The 16,961-nt window shown below is 48.1% G+C and overlaps 1 protein-coding gene across 6 annotated transcripts in view; it reads right to left on the bottom strand.

Annotated features, from left to right (window-relative positions):
* Positions 1–16,961, bottom strand: part of LOC111835929 (1-phosphatidylinositol 4,5-bisphosphate phosphodiesterase gamma-1-like) — a 32,257-nt gene that overhangs the window by 12,774 nt on the left and 2,522 nt on the right. For all 6 annotated transcript variants that reach the window (XM_023796736.2, XM_023796733.2, XM_072715665.1 and 3 more), the window contains exons 3-17: positions 8,942–9,079; positions 8,690–8,783; positions 7,995–8,042; positions 7,104–7,188; positions 6,869–6,952; positions 6,623–6,645; positions 6,375–6,447; positions 6,101–6,202; positions 5,172–5,290; positions 4,992–5,077; positions 4,455–4,575; positions 4,049–4,217; positions 3,567–3,689; positions 3,184–3,285; positions 936–1,123 (exon numbers count right to left, since the gene is read on the bottom strand). In XM_023796736.2, the coding sequence (XP_023652504.2) occupies positions 936–1,123; positions 3,184–3,285; positions 3,567–3,689; positions 4,049–4,217; positions 4,455–4,575; positions 4,992–5,077; positions 5,172–5,290; positions 6,101–6,202; positions 6,375–6,447; positions 6,623–6,645; positions 6,869–6,952; positions 7,104–7,188; positions 7,995–8,042; positions 8,690–8,783; positions 8,942–9,079 (1,555 nt within the window). The remainder of the gene's footprint in view (positions 1–935; positions 1,124–3,183; positions 3,286–3,566; positions 3,690–4,048; positions 4,218–4,454; positions 4,576–4,991; positions 5,078–5,171; positions 5,291–6,100; positions 6,203–6,374; positions 6,448–6,622; positions 6,646–6,868; positions 6,953–7,103; positions 7,189–7,994; positions 8,043–8,689; positions 8,784–8,941; positions 9,080–16,961) is intronic.

Below are 16,961 nucleotides of genomic sequence, written 5' to 3'. Positions count from 1 at the left end.
GCTTACAGGTTAATAGCCGAGAGCCGGACACACCGGCCTTAGTCACATGACCTTCACTGTTCACTGCAACTTGTTTTTACTGTAGATAGAGCCCTCTCAAAAAAAAATTGAACAGGGATCACATTACGCCTTTAAGGCTGCTTATTCAAATGGGGGGGGGGGGAAAATAATTCAAAATCAACATTGTATGAGCCATAAATGCCATGGTGATCAGTATTTTGACGCACCGCCCGTGTACGGTCCCCAAGGTAGACTTTGAAACCACCCACTGTCCATGATTGGCTGACATTAATGTGACACCACGGAGTTGGTCAGCAGGACTAATTACGCAGTTACCAGCATGCTTTGCTTTTTATCGACCGGTGCATATCTGTAAATTGTGTAAATGAATGTGTCTTTGTGCATTTATGTTAATAGATGTCATGACCGTGTAAAGTTAGCCATGGAATGCGTGTTTCTCGTTAGTGTGTTACTATGAGTGCCATGTAAATTGTACTTTCCTGCCAGTACTCAACCAATAGCAGCTGTAATTAAAGAGACCAACTATCATTTTAAAAGAGCTATTATCTCCTTTATAACAAAGACTCACACACTCGCCACAATGCGTTCATTTGTGCTCTGTATGTGGGGCTGCTGCATCAAACACATTCTGTGCCCTCTAAGGTTGTGCCTTGAATAGAGTGGTGGCATCGTTTTAAGTATGTGACAGATTGAAATTGAATACGTCAGCAAGAACATTTTGTCTAGACATATATCATATAGAATTATAGGGCCAACTTAAAGGGAGAGAAGAGTAGTGCATGGTGAACAGTAGAACAAATCTTTGAGGAAGAATCCACAAGATGGTGGAGGAGAAGAAAGAAGATCTGCAAATTTAAGAAGAAAGCATTTCTGCTGGACTGAGGGATGGTCACGGGCAGTAAAGAGGATGTTACCAGAATGACAGGCTGTAGTTTCCGAAGGATGTATCGCTCTCGCGCACCAGGAACGAGCCGTCGGGCGCGCCAGTGTCCAGGCAGTACTCCGACACGAGGCGCCGGGCGATAATCCGGCCATCTCGGCCCGAGCCCAGCCTCCCGTGGAACCATCTCTCACTCAGGTGGCACTCTCTGTCACTGGTCACCTGTCAGCAGACCTTTACACAGTCTCATACTAGACCTGCACCATCCTGTCCTGTCCTGTCGCACTGCTGTCTGTCCTGTACCGTCTGTCCTGCGTCCCACTGCTGTCTGTGCTGCACCGTCTGTCCTGCGTCCCACTGCTGTCTGTCCTGCACCGTCTGTCCTGTGTCCCACTGCTGTCTGTCCTGTGTCCCACTGCTGTCTGTCCTGTGTCCCACTGCTGTCTGTCCTGTACCGTCTGTCCTGTGTCCCACTGCTGTCTGTCCTGTACCGTCTGTCCTGTGTCCCACTGCTGTCTGTCCTGTACCGTCTGTCCTGTGTCCCACTGCTGTCTGTCCTGTACCGTCTGTCCTGCGTCCCACTGCTGTCTGTGCTGCACCGTCTGTCCTGCGTCCCACTGCTGTCTGTCCTGCACCGTCTGTCCTGTGTCCCACTGCTGTCTGTCCTGTGTCCCACTGCTGTCTGTCCTGTGTCCCACTGCTGTCTGTCCTGTACCGTCTGTCCTGTGTCCCACTGCTGTCTGTCCTGTACCGTCTGTCCTGTGTCCCACTGCTGTCTGTCCTGTACCGTCTGTCCTGTGTCCCACTGCTGTCTGTCCTGTACCGTCTGTCCTGTGTCCCACTGCTGTCTGTCCTGTACCGTCTGTCCTGTGTCCCACTGCTGTCTGTCCTGTACCGTCTGTCCTGCGTCCCACTGCTGTCTGTCCTGCACCGTCTGTCCTGTGTCCCACTGCTGTCTGTCCTGTGTCCCACTGCTGTCTGTCCTGTGTCCCACTGCTGTCTGTCCTGTACCGTCTGTCCTGTGTCCCACTGCTGTCTGTCCTGTACCGTCTGTCCTGTGTCCCACTGCTGTCTGTCCTGTACCGTCTGTCCTGTGTCCCACTGCTGTCTGTCCTGTACCGTCTGTCCTGTGTCCCACTGCTGTCTGTCCTGTACCGTCTGTCCTGTGTCCCACTGCTGTCTGTCCTGTACCGTCTTTCCTGTATCCCACTGCTGTCTATCCTGTACCATCTTTCCTGTATCCCACTGCTGTCTATCCTGTACTGTCTTGTCCATTATCGCAATGCTTTTTTCCTATCCCCAATGCCCTCCCCTGCTGTGGCATAAGAATGTCATTGTCTTCCTCAGAATACATGGAACAATAAAACTTGAACATGGTCGAAGTGCATTGCTAACAAGCAGTGGCGGCTACAGAAAATTTCAACTGGAGGGGCCATCAGGGGCGGTGGAGGGAAGGGGAGCATCATGCACTAATGCAATCTTGCAATCAACTTACCGACACATGGCGATCAACGGATTGAACAGCTCTGGTTTACAGAATTAAATGCTCCCTATTTTTTTTGATGAGGGGTGGTGGCTGTAATGGCCACGTATTTACTGGGGGGGTGCCATGGCTACACCTTAGATCAGGGGTGGCCAATCTTATCCACAAAGGGCCGGTGTGTATGCAAGTTTTTGGGATAACCTGTAGGTCAGCTGTTCAAACCCAGGTGTGAGGACTCTTCAGCTAATCAGTCCTCTAATTAGTAATCTAATTAGCGAGTTGCGGCGAAAACCCGCATACACAATGGCCCTTTGCGGATAAGATTGGCCACCCATGCCTTAGATGCACTTCTGCTATCAAGGCCCAATCAGAGAGTAGGATTACCCAGCATTACCAGCAAGCCCTTGAATGGACAGTTATACAAAGGATTTTTGTTTTCTGCAAGATGTTATTACTGACTGTTCACAATCTGTCGGCCGTGTTAATGTGCACCTTTGTATTGACATAGAGATGAAAAATGCATACGAGTGGGCCTTAATATAGTAATAATAATTTAATAATAATAATAATTTACACTTTATTAATCCCCGTGGGGAAATTCTTTTTTACGCCTCCCTCAACTTGCTCTTTGTAGAGTAAGCTGTCAGCGAAGGGCAACCACCCGTAGCGGCGCCCAGGGAGCTGGGGGTTGAGGGTCTTGCTCAAGGACCCACAGACGTGCTGAGGCTGGGCTTGAACCGGCGACCTTGTGATTACAGGCACACGGCTTAGCCCACTGAGCCACACACTGCTTCCTCACCTCACGGCGATCATCCTCATCCTCACTGGCCTGTCTACTGGAGGTCTCCTCGGTGTAGTAGATCCTGCTGTTCGTCAGCACAAAGAAGTGCGGGTACCACTCCTGCAGAAAGGAGAGAGCGGGCGTCTGACAGCATTTCCCTGTTCAAGCGGAAACAGGCAGCCAATCGGCAGGTCACCATGCCCGCTGTGAGGTTAGGGTTAGGGGTAAGGGGGGGATGGTTTGGTGGACAGAGCTTGAAAAGCATTTTGGATAAGGTATTTTTACATTATGGAGTGTGTATGATTCAGAGTGAGCTGTGGGCAGGTGGGTCTGTTATTGGGGTTTGCAGTCGGTGACAAAGGGGTAGGCTGTAGAACTTCCAAGGTCTGAGGGTGTCCTACGTGGTCAATGGGGTCCTCCAGGTAGAGGATGCCGTTCTTGACGGAGTTGCAGATGTCGCTCTCGGAGTACACCGCCATGGTAGACACTTCTTCGTACAAGCTGCCATCTGCCAGCTTCTTATGCTGCAGGCGCAAAGCACACGAGACAAGGTCAGTTGGGGTCCTGACACATGATACCCCTGCCAGGCTTCAGGTGAACACTGCAACACTCTCAGGAAACAACCCCCCACCAGTGAGCAGAGGGACCTGCAGGAGGCACATCTGGTTTCAGCTGCTGTTTCGTTCCCCAGCCTCAAACAACCCCCAGACCTGGCGTCTGACATGATGGCTGGGTCCAATGACCTGCTTAGCACTTACTGCCCATAAATATACAATAAAGCAACAGAATAAAAGTAATGATAAACGACATGATTCACACGAGACGAGGGAACTCTGTGGTCTGTCCTCAGGCAGCGATCCACCGGGGGGGCGGGGTTTCTCACCTTGATGAGGATCTTCCGTTTCAGCTGGTTGGGTGATGGAAGCCCATCGGCAGAGACATCGATTGGCTTGGTCAGTAGCATGTCACCAAAGACCTGTTTGAATTGGGTGGCCATGTTCTTCTGCTGGACAATACTGCAGTGGTCCTCAATAGAGAGGATGATGGGATATCTGAAGGGGAGAGCAGAAGAATTAACGAGGAGGGGGAGGAAGGAGAGGTTTAGGAGACGTAGGGAAGTGAACCAAGCAAGGTAAGAGCAGGCAGGCAATTTGGATGGATGGATAGATGGATGGATTGATAGATGGATGGATGGATTGATGGATGGAGACAGACAGACATGTACTTTATTGATGCCAGGAGAGACTATGGTTATGGACTACAGGTTAACGGGCTAGCCTGGTACTCACTCAGATGTGATGAATGCATGCTCTTTGATGGTGTGGAGAACTTCACAGAACTTGATCTTGGTGGTGAGGGTGTGTCCGTGGTAGATGACAGGCATTCCATCTGGCCCATCCCAGCAGTCCACTGGGTCACACACACAAGGCCACCAAGAAAGCAGATGCAGCACAAATAAAAAAAGTCAGGTGCAGATACACAGACACAGACACTAACAGGGACGCCTGTCATGCCTCCGGCCAGTCGGCCAGCAGAGGGCAGAGCCGAGCATATCCCCAAAGAAGCTGGATGAGTTTCTGGTGGGACACCTATGGACATATGGACCAATCACTCCTGCCTATTTAAACCCAGTGTTTCATGTTCTAGCCCTGCTGGCTGCTTGGGTGTTTACTTTACTTCCTTGAAGCCTCTTGGCTCCTGCTGTTAGCGTCAGTAAATCTAATGCAACTCCCTGTCTACCTGTCTGTCTCCACGTTTGTATTCAGCACCGTAGTCCAGGCCTGGTGATGCCATAGCGGCACCCCTAGGCAAGGAGACAGACTCACGCTCAATGCAGCGGCAGCCCATGCGCAGGCAGCGGGCGTAGGCTTCCAAGGACGACTCGCTGGAGAACTGGTCACCTGTCAGGTAGCTGCAGGGAGATGGGAGCGGATTTCACTTTGATGGCGGCTAAAGACAGGAAGCGCTTAAAAAAGCGACCCGATTCGGTGGTGAGAATCACTCACGTGTTGTGGGAGGACGAGATCCAGTAGTGGGACAAGGGCTCATTCATGTCATCAGGACGAGCCTCATCCAGCCTAGAGTCCCAGATGGTGTTCTCCTTGGAGAACAAGAAGGTCAAGAACTACAGGAAAAGGGGGAAAGAGAGAGACGGACAGATGGAAGATGAGAGAGACCCCACAAGACACAAGTCAGGAGAAACAGAGAAGCCTGGATGTCCCATTGGGCATTTACCATATTCCAAACACTGGATCAGAAAACATCATTAACCTCAAATGCGAAAATTCCTGTTCTTTCACTGTTTCAATTTGACCTTTAGCTTTATTTAATAATCTTTTTTGGGACACAAATTAACATTGAAATAAAACAAAAATATGTGATTACAGTCCCAACAGAACACCACAATTTGGAGAAGATCTCCACAAACATCATTCTCCTAAAAATTACCACACATTTGGGCAGAAATGACTAAACCCACTGCACTGAAGGAAAGCGGGGTTTTGGTAACTGGGTTACCTGCAGGTACAGGCAATGGCAATTAAACACCATGGCAACAGAACATAATCGACCAAAATCAGCCCCATGTTACTGTGATGCCTAACTCGAAATGCTGAACACGAACAGAGGAGGACTACAGACACTGCAGACATTACAGTTACTACAGACACTAGACACTGCAGATGCAACAGACACTGCAGTAACTAGATACTGAAGATACAGACATCGCAGACACTAGACACTGCAGACATGGCAGATACAGAGACTACAGTTACTACAGTCACTAGACACTGCAGACATATGACTTAGGAGAGCATCAATCTGAGAAAGACCTGCTGCCGTCAGGACAATGGGGGTTAAGCTGCCGATACAGGCTACTGCTCACTGCCTCATCAGTGAATGTCTGCAGTGTGCACAGGAGTTACCGCTGAGTCACCTCATCCTGGTAGAAGAAGGGCTGCTCCACCTCCCTGAGCGGATCCCGAAGGTAGCTGAGCATATACTCCAGCACCTGTAGGGGGTCGTTGGCCCAGTGCTCCTGTGGGGCACAGGCAGAGTTCAGAGGGCTGAGAGGGTGGGCACCTGCATGTCCCTATTCCACCTCGGGAGAATTATTGTATGGATTACACAGCGGAGGTGTGCGTTACATCAGAATGCTCCAGCTTTAACCACCCTATACCCCCCCTACGCTCCCAGGATGGCTTATGTACCTTCTGGAACTGCTGCAGGAAGCATCGGAACTGCTCCAGGGTGATTTTCACCTGGTCCGGCCGGGCTGCATCTCTGCAGAAGGAAACAAGCAGATACAAGGATGGGACCTTCAGAAGTGAGCATCACCCTCAGAGGTTTGCTTGTCTGTGGTTTTATCACATAAGATGCGTGCGGCGAGAAACGTGGTGCAGCAGTGCAGGCACTGGCAGGGTGTACACCCGCTCTGCAGAGGAACTCCAGCACGTACTTCTGCAAGAGAGGAACCTCCATCTGTAAAGAGAGAGTGTGAAGGCATGTGACCCCCCTGACAGAACCAGGCGGCCACACGAGAGAGAGAGAAATGCCCCCGCTACGTTTCACCTTGGGCCTCCATAACACTTCAGTCACTAATTTGTCCTGCTTTTGATGAAAAGCTGGACCTGCCCATTTTGAGCCCTAAGTCCCTCTGCCCGTGACCCCCCCCCCCAGGCCCAGGCTCCCCCCTGGCACTCACAGACTTCTGTCCATCAAATATCACTCTGCGATACAGCTGCTCAAACTGGCAGTAGGTCACACCCCCGTTGCCAAGTTCCAGGTCCTGAGAACAGCAAACAAAACAAGCGGCTAATGAGCATCCATCAGGTAGCAACGAAACGGCACAGGCGGACCGCCAGCACAGCCGGCCAATCAGGCCTGCCTTCCTGACCGTAAGGCACATCGAGGATTAATTCAGTGAAAAAAAATGGTACCGGAAACTTCTCTCGCAGGAACCGCATGTTGGGCACTTTGAAGTTGACCTGAGACAGCATGTTCTTGAGGTCTTTGCAGGAGATCCTGAGGATGCAAACATAAGGGACTCGGCAGGTGAATGCAGGACACTTAAGGGCCCCAAGGGACACACACACACACGGCCTACATCTGTATACACTGACATCTGTATACTGTAACTTAAATATTGTCTGTTAATGAGGCAGGAATTTAACTAGCAAGAAGATGCGTTACGTTGTGATACTCACAACGGACAGCGGCCCCCAGAGACAGACGGACGGACGGACAGACAGACAGCGGCCCCCAGAGACGGACGGACGGACGGACAGACAGACAGACAGACAGACAGACAGACAGCGGCCCCCAGAGACAGACGGACGGACAGACAGACAGCGGCCCCCAGAGACGGACGGACGGACAGACAGACAGCGGCCCCCAGAGACAGACGGACGGACAGACAGACAGACAGCGGCCCCCAGAGACAGACGGACGGACAGACAGACAGCGGCCCCCAGAGACGGACGGACGGACGGACAGACAGACAGACAGACAGAGACAGACAGCGGCCCCCAGAGACAGACGGACGGACAGACAGACAGCGGCCCCCAGAGACGGACGGACGGACAGACAGACAGACAGCGGCCCCCAGAGACAGACGGACGGACAGACAGACAGACAGCGGCCCCCAGAGACAGACGGACGGACAGACAGACAGCGGCCCCCAGAGACGGACGGACGGACGGACAGACAGACAGACAGACAGAGACAGACAGCGGCCCCCAGAGACAGACGGACGGACAGACAGACAGCGGCCCCCAGAGACGGACGGACAGACAGACAGCAGCCCCCAGAGACAGACAGCAGTAACTTACTTCTCTTCTTGGTTGCAGCTGATGGCATAAAACTGCTTTCGCAGCCACCTAAGATGAGCAAAAAGCTGGGCTTACAGACCCTTCAGTAAATCCATCCGTCATAAAAAACTATCAAACAATCAAAAAGGAACCAGCAAGACAAGAAGTGCAGAAATGTGTGTAGAAATAATGAGCAGATACTCTCTGCTAAATGACAGCAATGCTCAGGTTTATTTTCTATGATCTACGTAACTGGATCCTATAATTGCAGAGCATTTACATCTAATTAGACAATTAGAAAAAGATTAAATCGGTCAAATCGAGGCAGCTGTGGGAATGATTGCTGCTCTCCTACTGACAGAAGCAGCATGTCTAACTGACATTATGGTCACGGTCACTAAAGCGGTCCAGCCAGCAATGTGCTGTACAGGGGACGTCTATTTCCCACGTGGCTTATCTGCTATCCTGTCAGCCCGTGTGTGTCAGTTTGGGATCTGTGCCTGTGTCCAGAAGGTCATGGGTTTGACTGCTGACCTGTTCTCTGCTCCTCAGCTCATATCACTTTGGAGAAAAAGTCTCAGCTAAATAAATGAATGAATGCCTAATTAAACATGTTCCTCTCGGGATATGCAAGACAACTGTACTGGTTCAGGAATCAGGAACCTGCCACATCGCTACCAATGAGCAAAGGGATAACAGAGAAAGCGGAACCTGACCGTTCAATCTGTAAAGGCGTCGGTGAATTCAGGGTGTGGCCCACAAGCCAGGTCAGTCCCTGTACCCACATGGACATCTCCTCGTCAGACATCGCTGTGGAACAGGGAGGAAGTGCACAAGTTACTAAGGTCAAAGATCAACAGCACATTAGCTCACGTTACTCAGCTGCTCTGGACCTGGGGGTTCGTGCATGACACGTGGCATGGGGGTGTGTCCATCATGGCCCATAGGTGGCGAACTCAGAGGCGTACCTGCCAGGCTCAGGCTCTTCAGGCGAAACTCTCTGCCATAGAGGATGGTGAAGCAGTGAACCTGCTCGTCCTCCAGGTGGCGCTCCGAATCGCGGGACCTCTGCCCAGGGCGGATCTCCTTGATTGCCCAGATGTCGACTAAGAGTAGAGAAGAGCAGTTGGAGTGTGGGGGGCCTTTTCCCCGAGTGGCGGGGTCACCAGGTCAGATCAGTCCTGCTGCGTCTCCACAATTATCACAACCTTCGGACGGCTTGCTTCGTGCAGGCAGAAGACCACATGAAGACCAGCAACATCGGGCCCCCAAAAAGCCCACAAACACCCACGCTAATGGTGTGACCGCAGGAAACCCACAAATCACAAGCCCTCTGTGTGCTGTGGGATGTGCTTGACCACAGCGAGCCACCCCAGAGAAGTAGAACTACAGTAATTTACATGCCTGTTTGAACAGTCAGCATTTACATACCCCATCTTAAGAAAGTGCTGTTAAAGGGAAACTTATTTCCATGGACACTTTAGCAAGAAACACACTTAATATTCAATTAAAATAGTTTTAACCTATAACCCCAGTTCCAAATAAGTTGGGACGTTGTGCAAATTGTAAATAAAAACAGAATGCAATTATATGGAAATCTCATAAACCCATATTTTATTCATAACAAAACATAGAAAACACATCAAATGTTTAATCTGAGAAAATGTATAATTTTAAGGAAAAGATAAGGTCATTTTGAATGTCATGGCAACAACACATCTCAAAAAAGTTGGGACAAGGCCGTGTTTACCCCTGGGTGGCATCCCCTCTTCTTTTAACACCAGTCTGTAAATGTCTGGGGACTAAGATCAGTTGCTCGAGTTTTGTCCCATTCTTGTCAGATACAGGATTCTAGTTGCTCAACTGTCCTAGGTCTTCTGTGTCGTAATTTTCGTTTTATGATGTGCCAAATGTTCTCAATGAGTGAAAGATCTGGACCACTGGCAGGCTAGTTCAGTACCCGGACCCTTCTTCTACGAATCCATTATGTAATAATTTATGCAGTGTGTGGTTTGGCATTGTCATGTTGGAAAATGGAAGGTCTTCCCTGAAAGAGATGTCATCTGGTTGGCAGCATATGTTTCTCTAGAACCTGGATATACACTCACCTAAAGGATTATTAGGAACACCATACTAATACGGCGTTTGACCCCCTTTCGCCTTCAGAACTGCCTTAATTCTACGTGGCATTGATTCAACAAGGTGCTGAAAGCATTCTTTAGAAATGTTGGCCCATATTGATAGGATAGCATCTTGCAGTTGATGGAGATTTGTGGGATGCACATCCAGGGCACGAAGCTCCCGTTCCACCACATCCCAAAGATGCTCTATTGGGTTGAGATCTGGTGACTGTGGGGGCCATTTTAGTACAGTGAACTCATTGTCATTGTCAAGAAACCAATTTGAAATGATTCAAGCTTTGTGACATGGTGCATTATCCTGCTGGAAGTAGCCATCAGAGGATGGGTACATGGTGGTCATAAAGGGATGGACATGGTCAGAAACAATGCTCAGGTAGGCCATGGCATTTAAACGATGCCCAATTGGCACTAAGGGGCCTAAAGTGTGCCAAGAAAACATCCCCCACACCATTACACCACCACCACCAGCCTGCACAGTGGTAACAAGGCATGATGGATCCATGTTCTCACTCTGTTTACGCCAAATTCTGACTCTACCATTTGAATGTCTCAACAGAAATCGAGACTCATCAGACCAGGCAACATTTTTCCAGTCTTCAACTGTCCAATTTTGGTGAGCTCGTGCAAATTGTAGCCTCTTTTTCCTATTTGTAGTGGAGATGAGTGGTACCCGGTGGGGTCTTCTGCTGTTGTAGCCCATCCGCCTCAAGGTTGTGCCTGTTGTGGCTTCACAAATGCTTTGCTGCATACCTCGGTTGTAACGAGTGGTTATTTCAGTCAAAGTTGCTCTTCTATCAGCTTGAATCAGTCAGCCCATTCTCCTCTGACCTCTAGCATCAACAAGGCATTTTCGCCCACAGGACTGCCGCATACTGGATGTTTTTCCCTTTGCACACCATTCTTTGTAAACCCTAGAAATGGTTGTGCGTGAAAATCCCAGTAACTGAGCAGATTATGAAATACTCAGACCGGCCCGTCTGGCACCAACAACCATGCCACGCTCAAAATTGCTTAAATCACCTTTCTTTCCCATTCTGACATTCAGTTTGGAGTTCAGGAGATTGTCTTGACCAGGACCACACCCCTAAATGCATTGAAGCAACTGCCACGTGATTGGTTGATTAGATAATTGCATTAATGAGAGATTGAACAGATGTTCCTAATAATCCTTTAGGTGAGCACCTCTCAACATAGATGGTGCCTTTCCACATATGCAAGCTGCCCATGCCATATGTACTAATGCATTCCCATACATCAGAGATGCTGGGTTTTGAACTGAGCGCCGATAACACGCTGGGTGGTCCTTCTCTTTAGTCTGGATGATACGGCATCCCTGGTTTCCAAAAAGAATTTCAAATTTAGACCACAGATTTCGTCGGACCACAGAAGAGTTTTCCACTTAGCCACAATCCATTTTAAATGAGCTTTGGCCCAGAGAAGACATCAGCACTTCTGGATCATGTTCAAATACAGCTTCTTCTTTGAATGATAGAGTTTTAACTGGCATCCCTGGATGACATGGCGAATTGTGTTCACTGTAACAATATTTTTTCCTGAAATTGCTCCACTATTTGTCGATGCAGTATTAGGGGGATTGGTGATCCTCTGTCAATCTTTACTTCTGAAAGACACTGCAACTCTAATGCCTTGTCCACACGTACACGGGTATTTTTTAAAAGAGTGTTTTCCTCCTCCGTTCTAAAAAAAATCCCCGTCCACACGAACATTGTCTTCTGAAATATTTCCGTGCACATGAAACCGCTAAAATGAGCTGTCAAAAGCATGCCAAAACAACATGCGGCATTATAACTTTAACCATACTGCCATGTTAGCCAATCAGAAGCCTAATTGCCAGTCCTGTTAAGTGGAAAACCATGGCGAACATTCCGCCGCCTGTGTTGATCAATATAATGCGAAAGTGACTCAATATTTATCTGTACACATGTAAGAAGTCCTGTCAGCAAGGTTAGCACAAGCACTATTTCGGCTAAGTCCGCCGCTGCTCATACTCGCCTAATGTATACTAGTGGTGAGCGGATCGATCCAAGTATCGAAAATATCGATAACAATGTTGGTATTGATACTGATCAATACCAGTTTAATGAGATCGATACTTCAGTTTCAGTTTCTCTCCTGGATGCGCCGCTGCTCTATTGCCGCTCCCGACTGTCACGTGACTCAGCGGCGCCAGGCAAGCAGACAAGCTCACCTGCACGCGCGCGCACACACACACACACACACACACACACACACACAATATAATATTTATAATAAAGTATTGTAATAGTGGGTTGCTGAGCCATGCTCGCAATAATTAAACAGCAAAGACAGTTCGGGGTTTAATCACCATATGCCGTTTATTACACCCGTACCACTGCAATCACACACACTCGCACTGGCCACCGTGCTCATTGCCCCGTTTACTCCTCATACACACGGCGGGCGCAAGCATACATGCACATACACTACGTACAACAATAAACATTAACCGCTATACACAGCACATTTATAATCACATAAGCGATTACTGAGAACTATTCACAAGCTGACATCAGTCCAACATGTGGCGCTGCCCGCCGGTACCTCCGCGCTACAGTATTTATTTACTCAAACTTTGCCCAAATTCTGCCCTGGGTTTTAACCAATTAATAAACAAAAAAGAATCACAAAAACATTTAATGATAATGAAAATTAATTCAGCTTAAGCAATTTAATGATGCATCCACCTTAATTATTAAAAAGTATCGATATCGGTATCGTATCAGTGATACTTGTCCTATATTTACTTGGTATCGGATCGATACCAAATCTTGTAGTATCGCACACCACTAATATATACAGCAAACAGCGCACGCTCTGACGTTAAACAAAGTGGACAACAGCGCACAATCTGACGTTTCAAGCCAAAAACTCTGTTTTCCCTGTCTACATGTCGACGCTGAAGACGGAGTTTCTTAAAATCTTCACCCTGCATGGAGTTTTCCAAAAGCTCCGTTTTCAGTGACCTAAGACGCCGTTTATGTGTGGACAAAAGCCCAAGACGTATAGAAAAAGGTACGTTTTAAAAAATACCCGTGTACGTGTGGACAAGGCGTAAGACGCTCTTTTTATACCCAGTCATGTTACTGACCTGTTGCCAATTGACCTAATTATTTGCAAATTGTTCCTCTAGCTGTTGGGTTTTTGTACCACTAACTATTCCAGCCTCCTATTGCCCCCGTCCCAACTTTTTGTCATGTAATTCAAAATGAGCCAATATTTTTCACTAAACAGCAAAATGTCTCACTTTAAACATTTTACATGTTTTATATGTTGAATAAAATATCAGTTTATGAGATTTCCACATCATTGCATTCTGTTTTTATTTACAATTTGCACAACGTCCCAACTTTTTTGGAATTGGGGTTGCAAATTTCATGTTTATGTTGTGTTACGTATAGTAGACATCCCTGCAATTTTCCCCAGTAAGATTTTCAGTTTCATTAAGAAAAATCCAAGATGTTCCTAAACTTGCTAGCGGAGCACAGCATGACAGAGTTTCTCCGTCTCCATGCCCTTCGGTCACCTGTACAGGGGCAGGCAGGGAGATGGCAGCAATAAGTGAACTGGGAATTGCACCCGTGTGTGTGTGTGTGTGTGTGTGTGTGTGTGTGTGTGTGTGTGTGTGTGTGTGTGTGTGTGTGTGTGTGTGTGCGCGCATGCAAACATCCCTGTGGCAGGATGTGTGGCACGCCCACGCTGTTCCGGCGCTGGGCCGCTTGCTCTCACTGCACCGCAGAAACCAGTGCCACTGACTGCAGCAAGCACCCCCAAGTCCCACCCACCTCCCTGCACCACTGCACAGCCTCTTCTTCACGCCAATAGCCCCAATCTGGTGGTTCTCTCTGCAGCTCCGCAGCACTGCCCCAAGTGACTGGAGAACATCAGAGGGTTCTAGGCCATCCGGCTGCTCCCTTTGTTTGCCATTTTCACACCCCTGCTACAGGTCCCTTCTAAGGTAAACCATTCTGCAGTGCCCGAGTGACAGCAGCTGTGACATGTGACTGGTCTGCTGCCCAGTTCAGCCCAAAACCCAAAGCCACAAAACCATGTTTCATAAGAGCATCAGAGCATGACCTGAAGAGATCAAAGACAGTGCTGCGTGAGAACCAAGGCTGCAGCTAAACGCAGATGCAGTCATCCCACTTCCTGCAAGGCATCAGCCAATCACTTCACTGCCTGTGAAAACAGCCAGTGCAGAGGCGTCCCAGACACCGAGCTCTCGGAAGGAAGCCATCCGACCGCCTTGACCATGACTCGTATTAGATTCGCTGCTGTTTAACCTCAAAATCAACTGCAAGTCAGCTATACTGCTGGATGTTATAGGTGCATGGAAATGCTGGACGTTCCACAATGTTCCATCGGCAGCAGCTAAGCAGGCCGTGGTTTAGGGGCAGTGCGATAGCATCACCCAGCAGTTGGTGTGAACCCCACCTGCACTCTATGTGAAGATTGTAGTGCTCCCTGTGTTTGGGAAGATTTCTCAGGGTTCCTCTCACCGCTAAAAAACACCATACAGCTTAGTGTCTCAAAATTGCCCTCAATGCGAGCGAGTTTGCTTGAAAATGGCCTGGAATTTCACCCAGGTATTCCCTGCCTTCTGCCCTCCAGAAAGGATAAACTCTTTGACCTATTATGGATATTATGGGAGAAGGATGGATGATTAGAATGAAAACCAGTCAAATTAATAAACTGAAATTATAACATTTTCAAAAAGCGCAGATACCTCCAAATTAAGTTATAAGCTGATAAAATCCCCGAATAGCTAAATCTGACATGGTAAATTGTAGGGTGAAACGGCTTGACTTAGTCAGTGAGGGATACAAGTCGCTGGCCCTGGTCGCGTCACGGAAAGGAAACGTCAGAGGCCTCCTACATCCCTCGGAGAGCAGCGGCACACGGAGCGACTGCTGTTTCACTCTGATGTTAAAACGAGCCACTTTTCGGAGAAAAGGGAGAGAACTGAACAAATCCGGTTAGGGAGTTTATCTTGTGCATCATGTGACAAATTAACATCTAAGTCAGCATTTTATCTAATATCACGCTTTGGGCTGCAGAATTACAACTCGTTTGTTAAGAAAAAAAAATAAAAACAAAACATAGTGAACATTTACACAATAGCCTGGATGGCTACAGACTCTGCTACTTTATAAATACACATATACAGGTGGCTGCAAATAGAAGATGTTCATACAGACGCAAAGCGTCTCAGCCTCTTAAATGGACCATCAAAGGGACCAATGACAGGAAGCAGCATCTCAGAAACGGCACCATTTCAAATCTGATCAGAAAAGGCACTTCATTGTGGGTCCTCCTTCATTTTAGTTCTTTTGTAAGCGAAAGTTACACTTGGCCATGAATGCATTACCAGGAATCATCAAGTGTGTCCACTGCAAGACTTGTCTATGTCTGTGGTAAAATGTTTTGACTGATAAAAGGGGGGGGACTATATTGGTAACGTTTTCAATAACTTATCTGTAGTAAAAATTGCAATTTGATCAAAATGTCCATCAGAATTCACCATGGTGTTGCCAGCATCCCACCTTTGGCACACTGATTTCGGACAACCGGGGGTGGGGGGGCGCTGACTTGGCTTGGGTGGTATTATGATAAGACCGTAGATTTGTCAACTGTTGGGTGCTGCCGATTAAATTTGCAGACTGGGGCTAGAGGGTGACAGTAGAATCTGCCGGCCAGGTGGGGCTGGGTGGCGGCGATTAGACATCTCACTGGCTTATTTTACCAACGCTGAATAGCGGAACAACATTTCTGGATGTGTGGAGTTGACCGTAGTGCATTACAGTTCATCATGGAGTATTTATGTCTGTGACCCTGACCGAGGATGAAGACTTAGAAAATGGATGAATAAGTGGATGAATGTTTATTCAAAAAAAAAAAAAAAAAAAACAGGCCTACATACTGTACTGTACTTCTGGGACTACCCAAAAGTTACCCTAGTTGTATGCCTGCACTGATCTTCGACAGCTGAAAGACAGCTTGGATGTCTCATACTTTAAATACACTATTGACCTTTTTTATTCAGCAGACTTCTCCAGAACAACATATAATCACAAAAGCAGTTTCAGAAAGATTCTGGAGCAATTGGGGATTAAGAACCTTGCTAGGACTGGGTGTGTCCTTGAGAGGCGGCTCAAGGCTTCTGGGCTGACTGTCCACAAACAGGCTTACAGGGAACACAAGAGGGCGTATGAAGAAGCTCTGAAGGTTGCACGGTCCAGGTTCTATTCCAACATCAGCAGCAACAGTTCCAGGAACTCCAAAAAATTTTTTTCAACTATAAATCACCTTCTAAAACCTCCTTCACCTGCCCACTCCAAGGCCACTGAGGAGAGGTGCAACATGTACATCAATTTCTTCAAACAAAAAGTTGATAACATCCGCTCATACCTCTCCACCACGGATATCCTGCCTCCTCCAACTATCGACCCACTGTCTGAGACTGTCCAGCCCCTTTGCTCCTTCTCTGCTACCACACGGGAAGAGGTGGAGGACGTCATCAGGAAAATGAAACCGTCAACCAGTTCCCTGGACCCTTTCCCCTCAGCCCTGTTGAAGGCTAACATCTCTGCTGTCTCTCCACTCATCACCAGGATCATAAACCACTCCCTCCTGGATGGCCATATTCCTTCTGCATTAAAAACTGCTGCCATCAGACCTCTACTGAAAAAAACAACCCTGGATCCTGAAGTTCTCTCTAACTATAGGCCCATCTCCAATCTTCCATTTCTCTCTAAAGTTCTGGAAAAAAAACTGTTGCAGCACAACATCATGATCACCTCAAACTAAA

Source organism: Paramormyrops kingsleyae, chromosome 8, assembly GCF_048594095.1.
Source record: "Paramormyrops kingsleyae isolate MSU_618 chromosome 8, PKINGS_0.4, whole genome shotgun sequence".
Lineage (NCBI taxonomy): Eukaryota > Metazoa > Chordata > Actinopteri > Osteoglossiformes > Mormyridae > Paramormyrops > Paramormyrops kingsleyae.
This window is presented reverse-complemented; position numbering and strand designations above follow the sequence as displayed.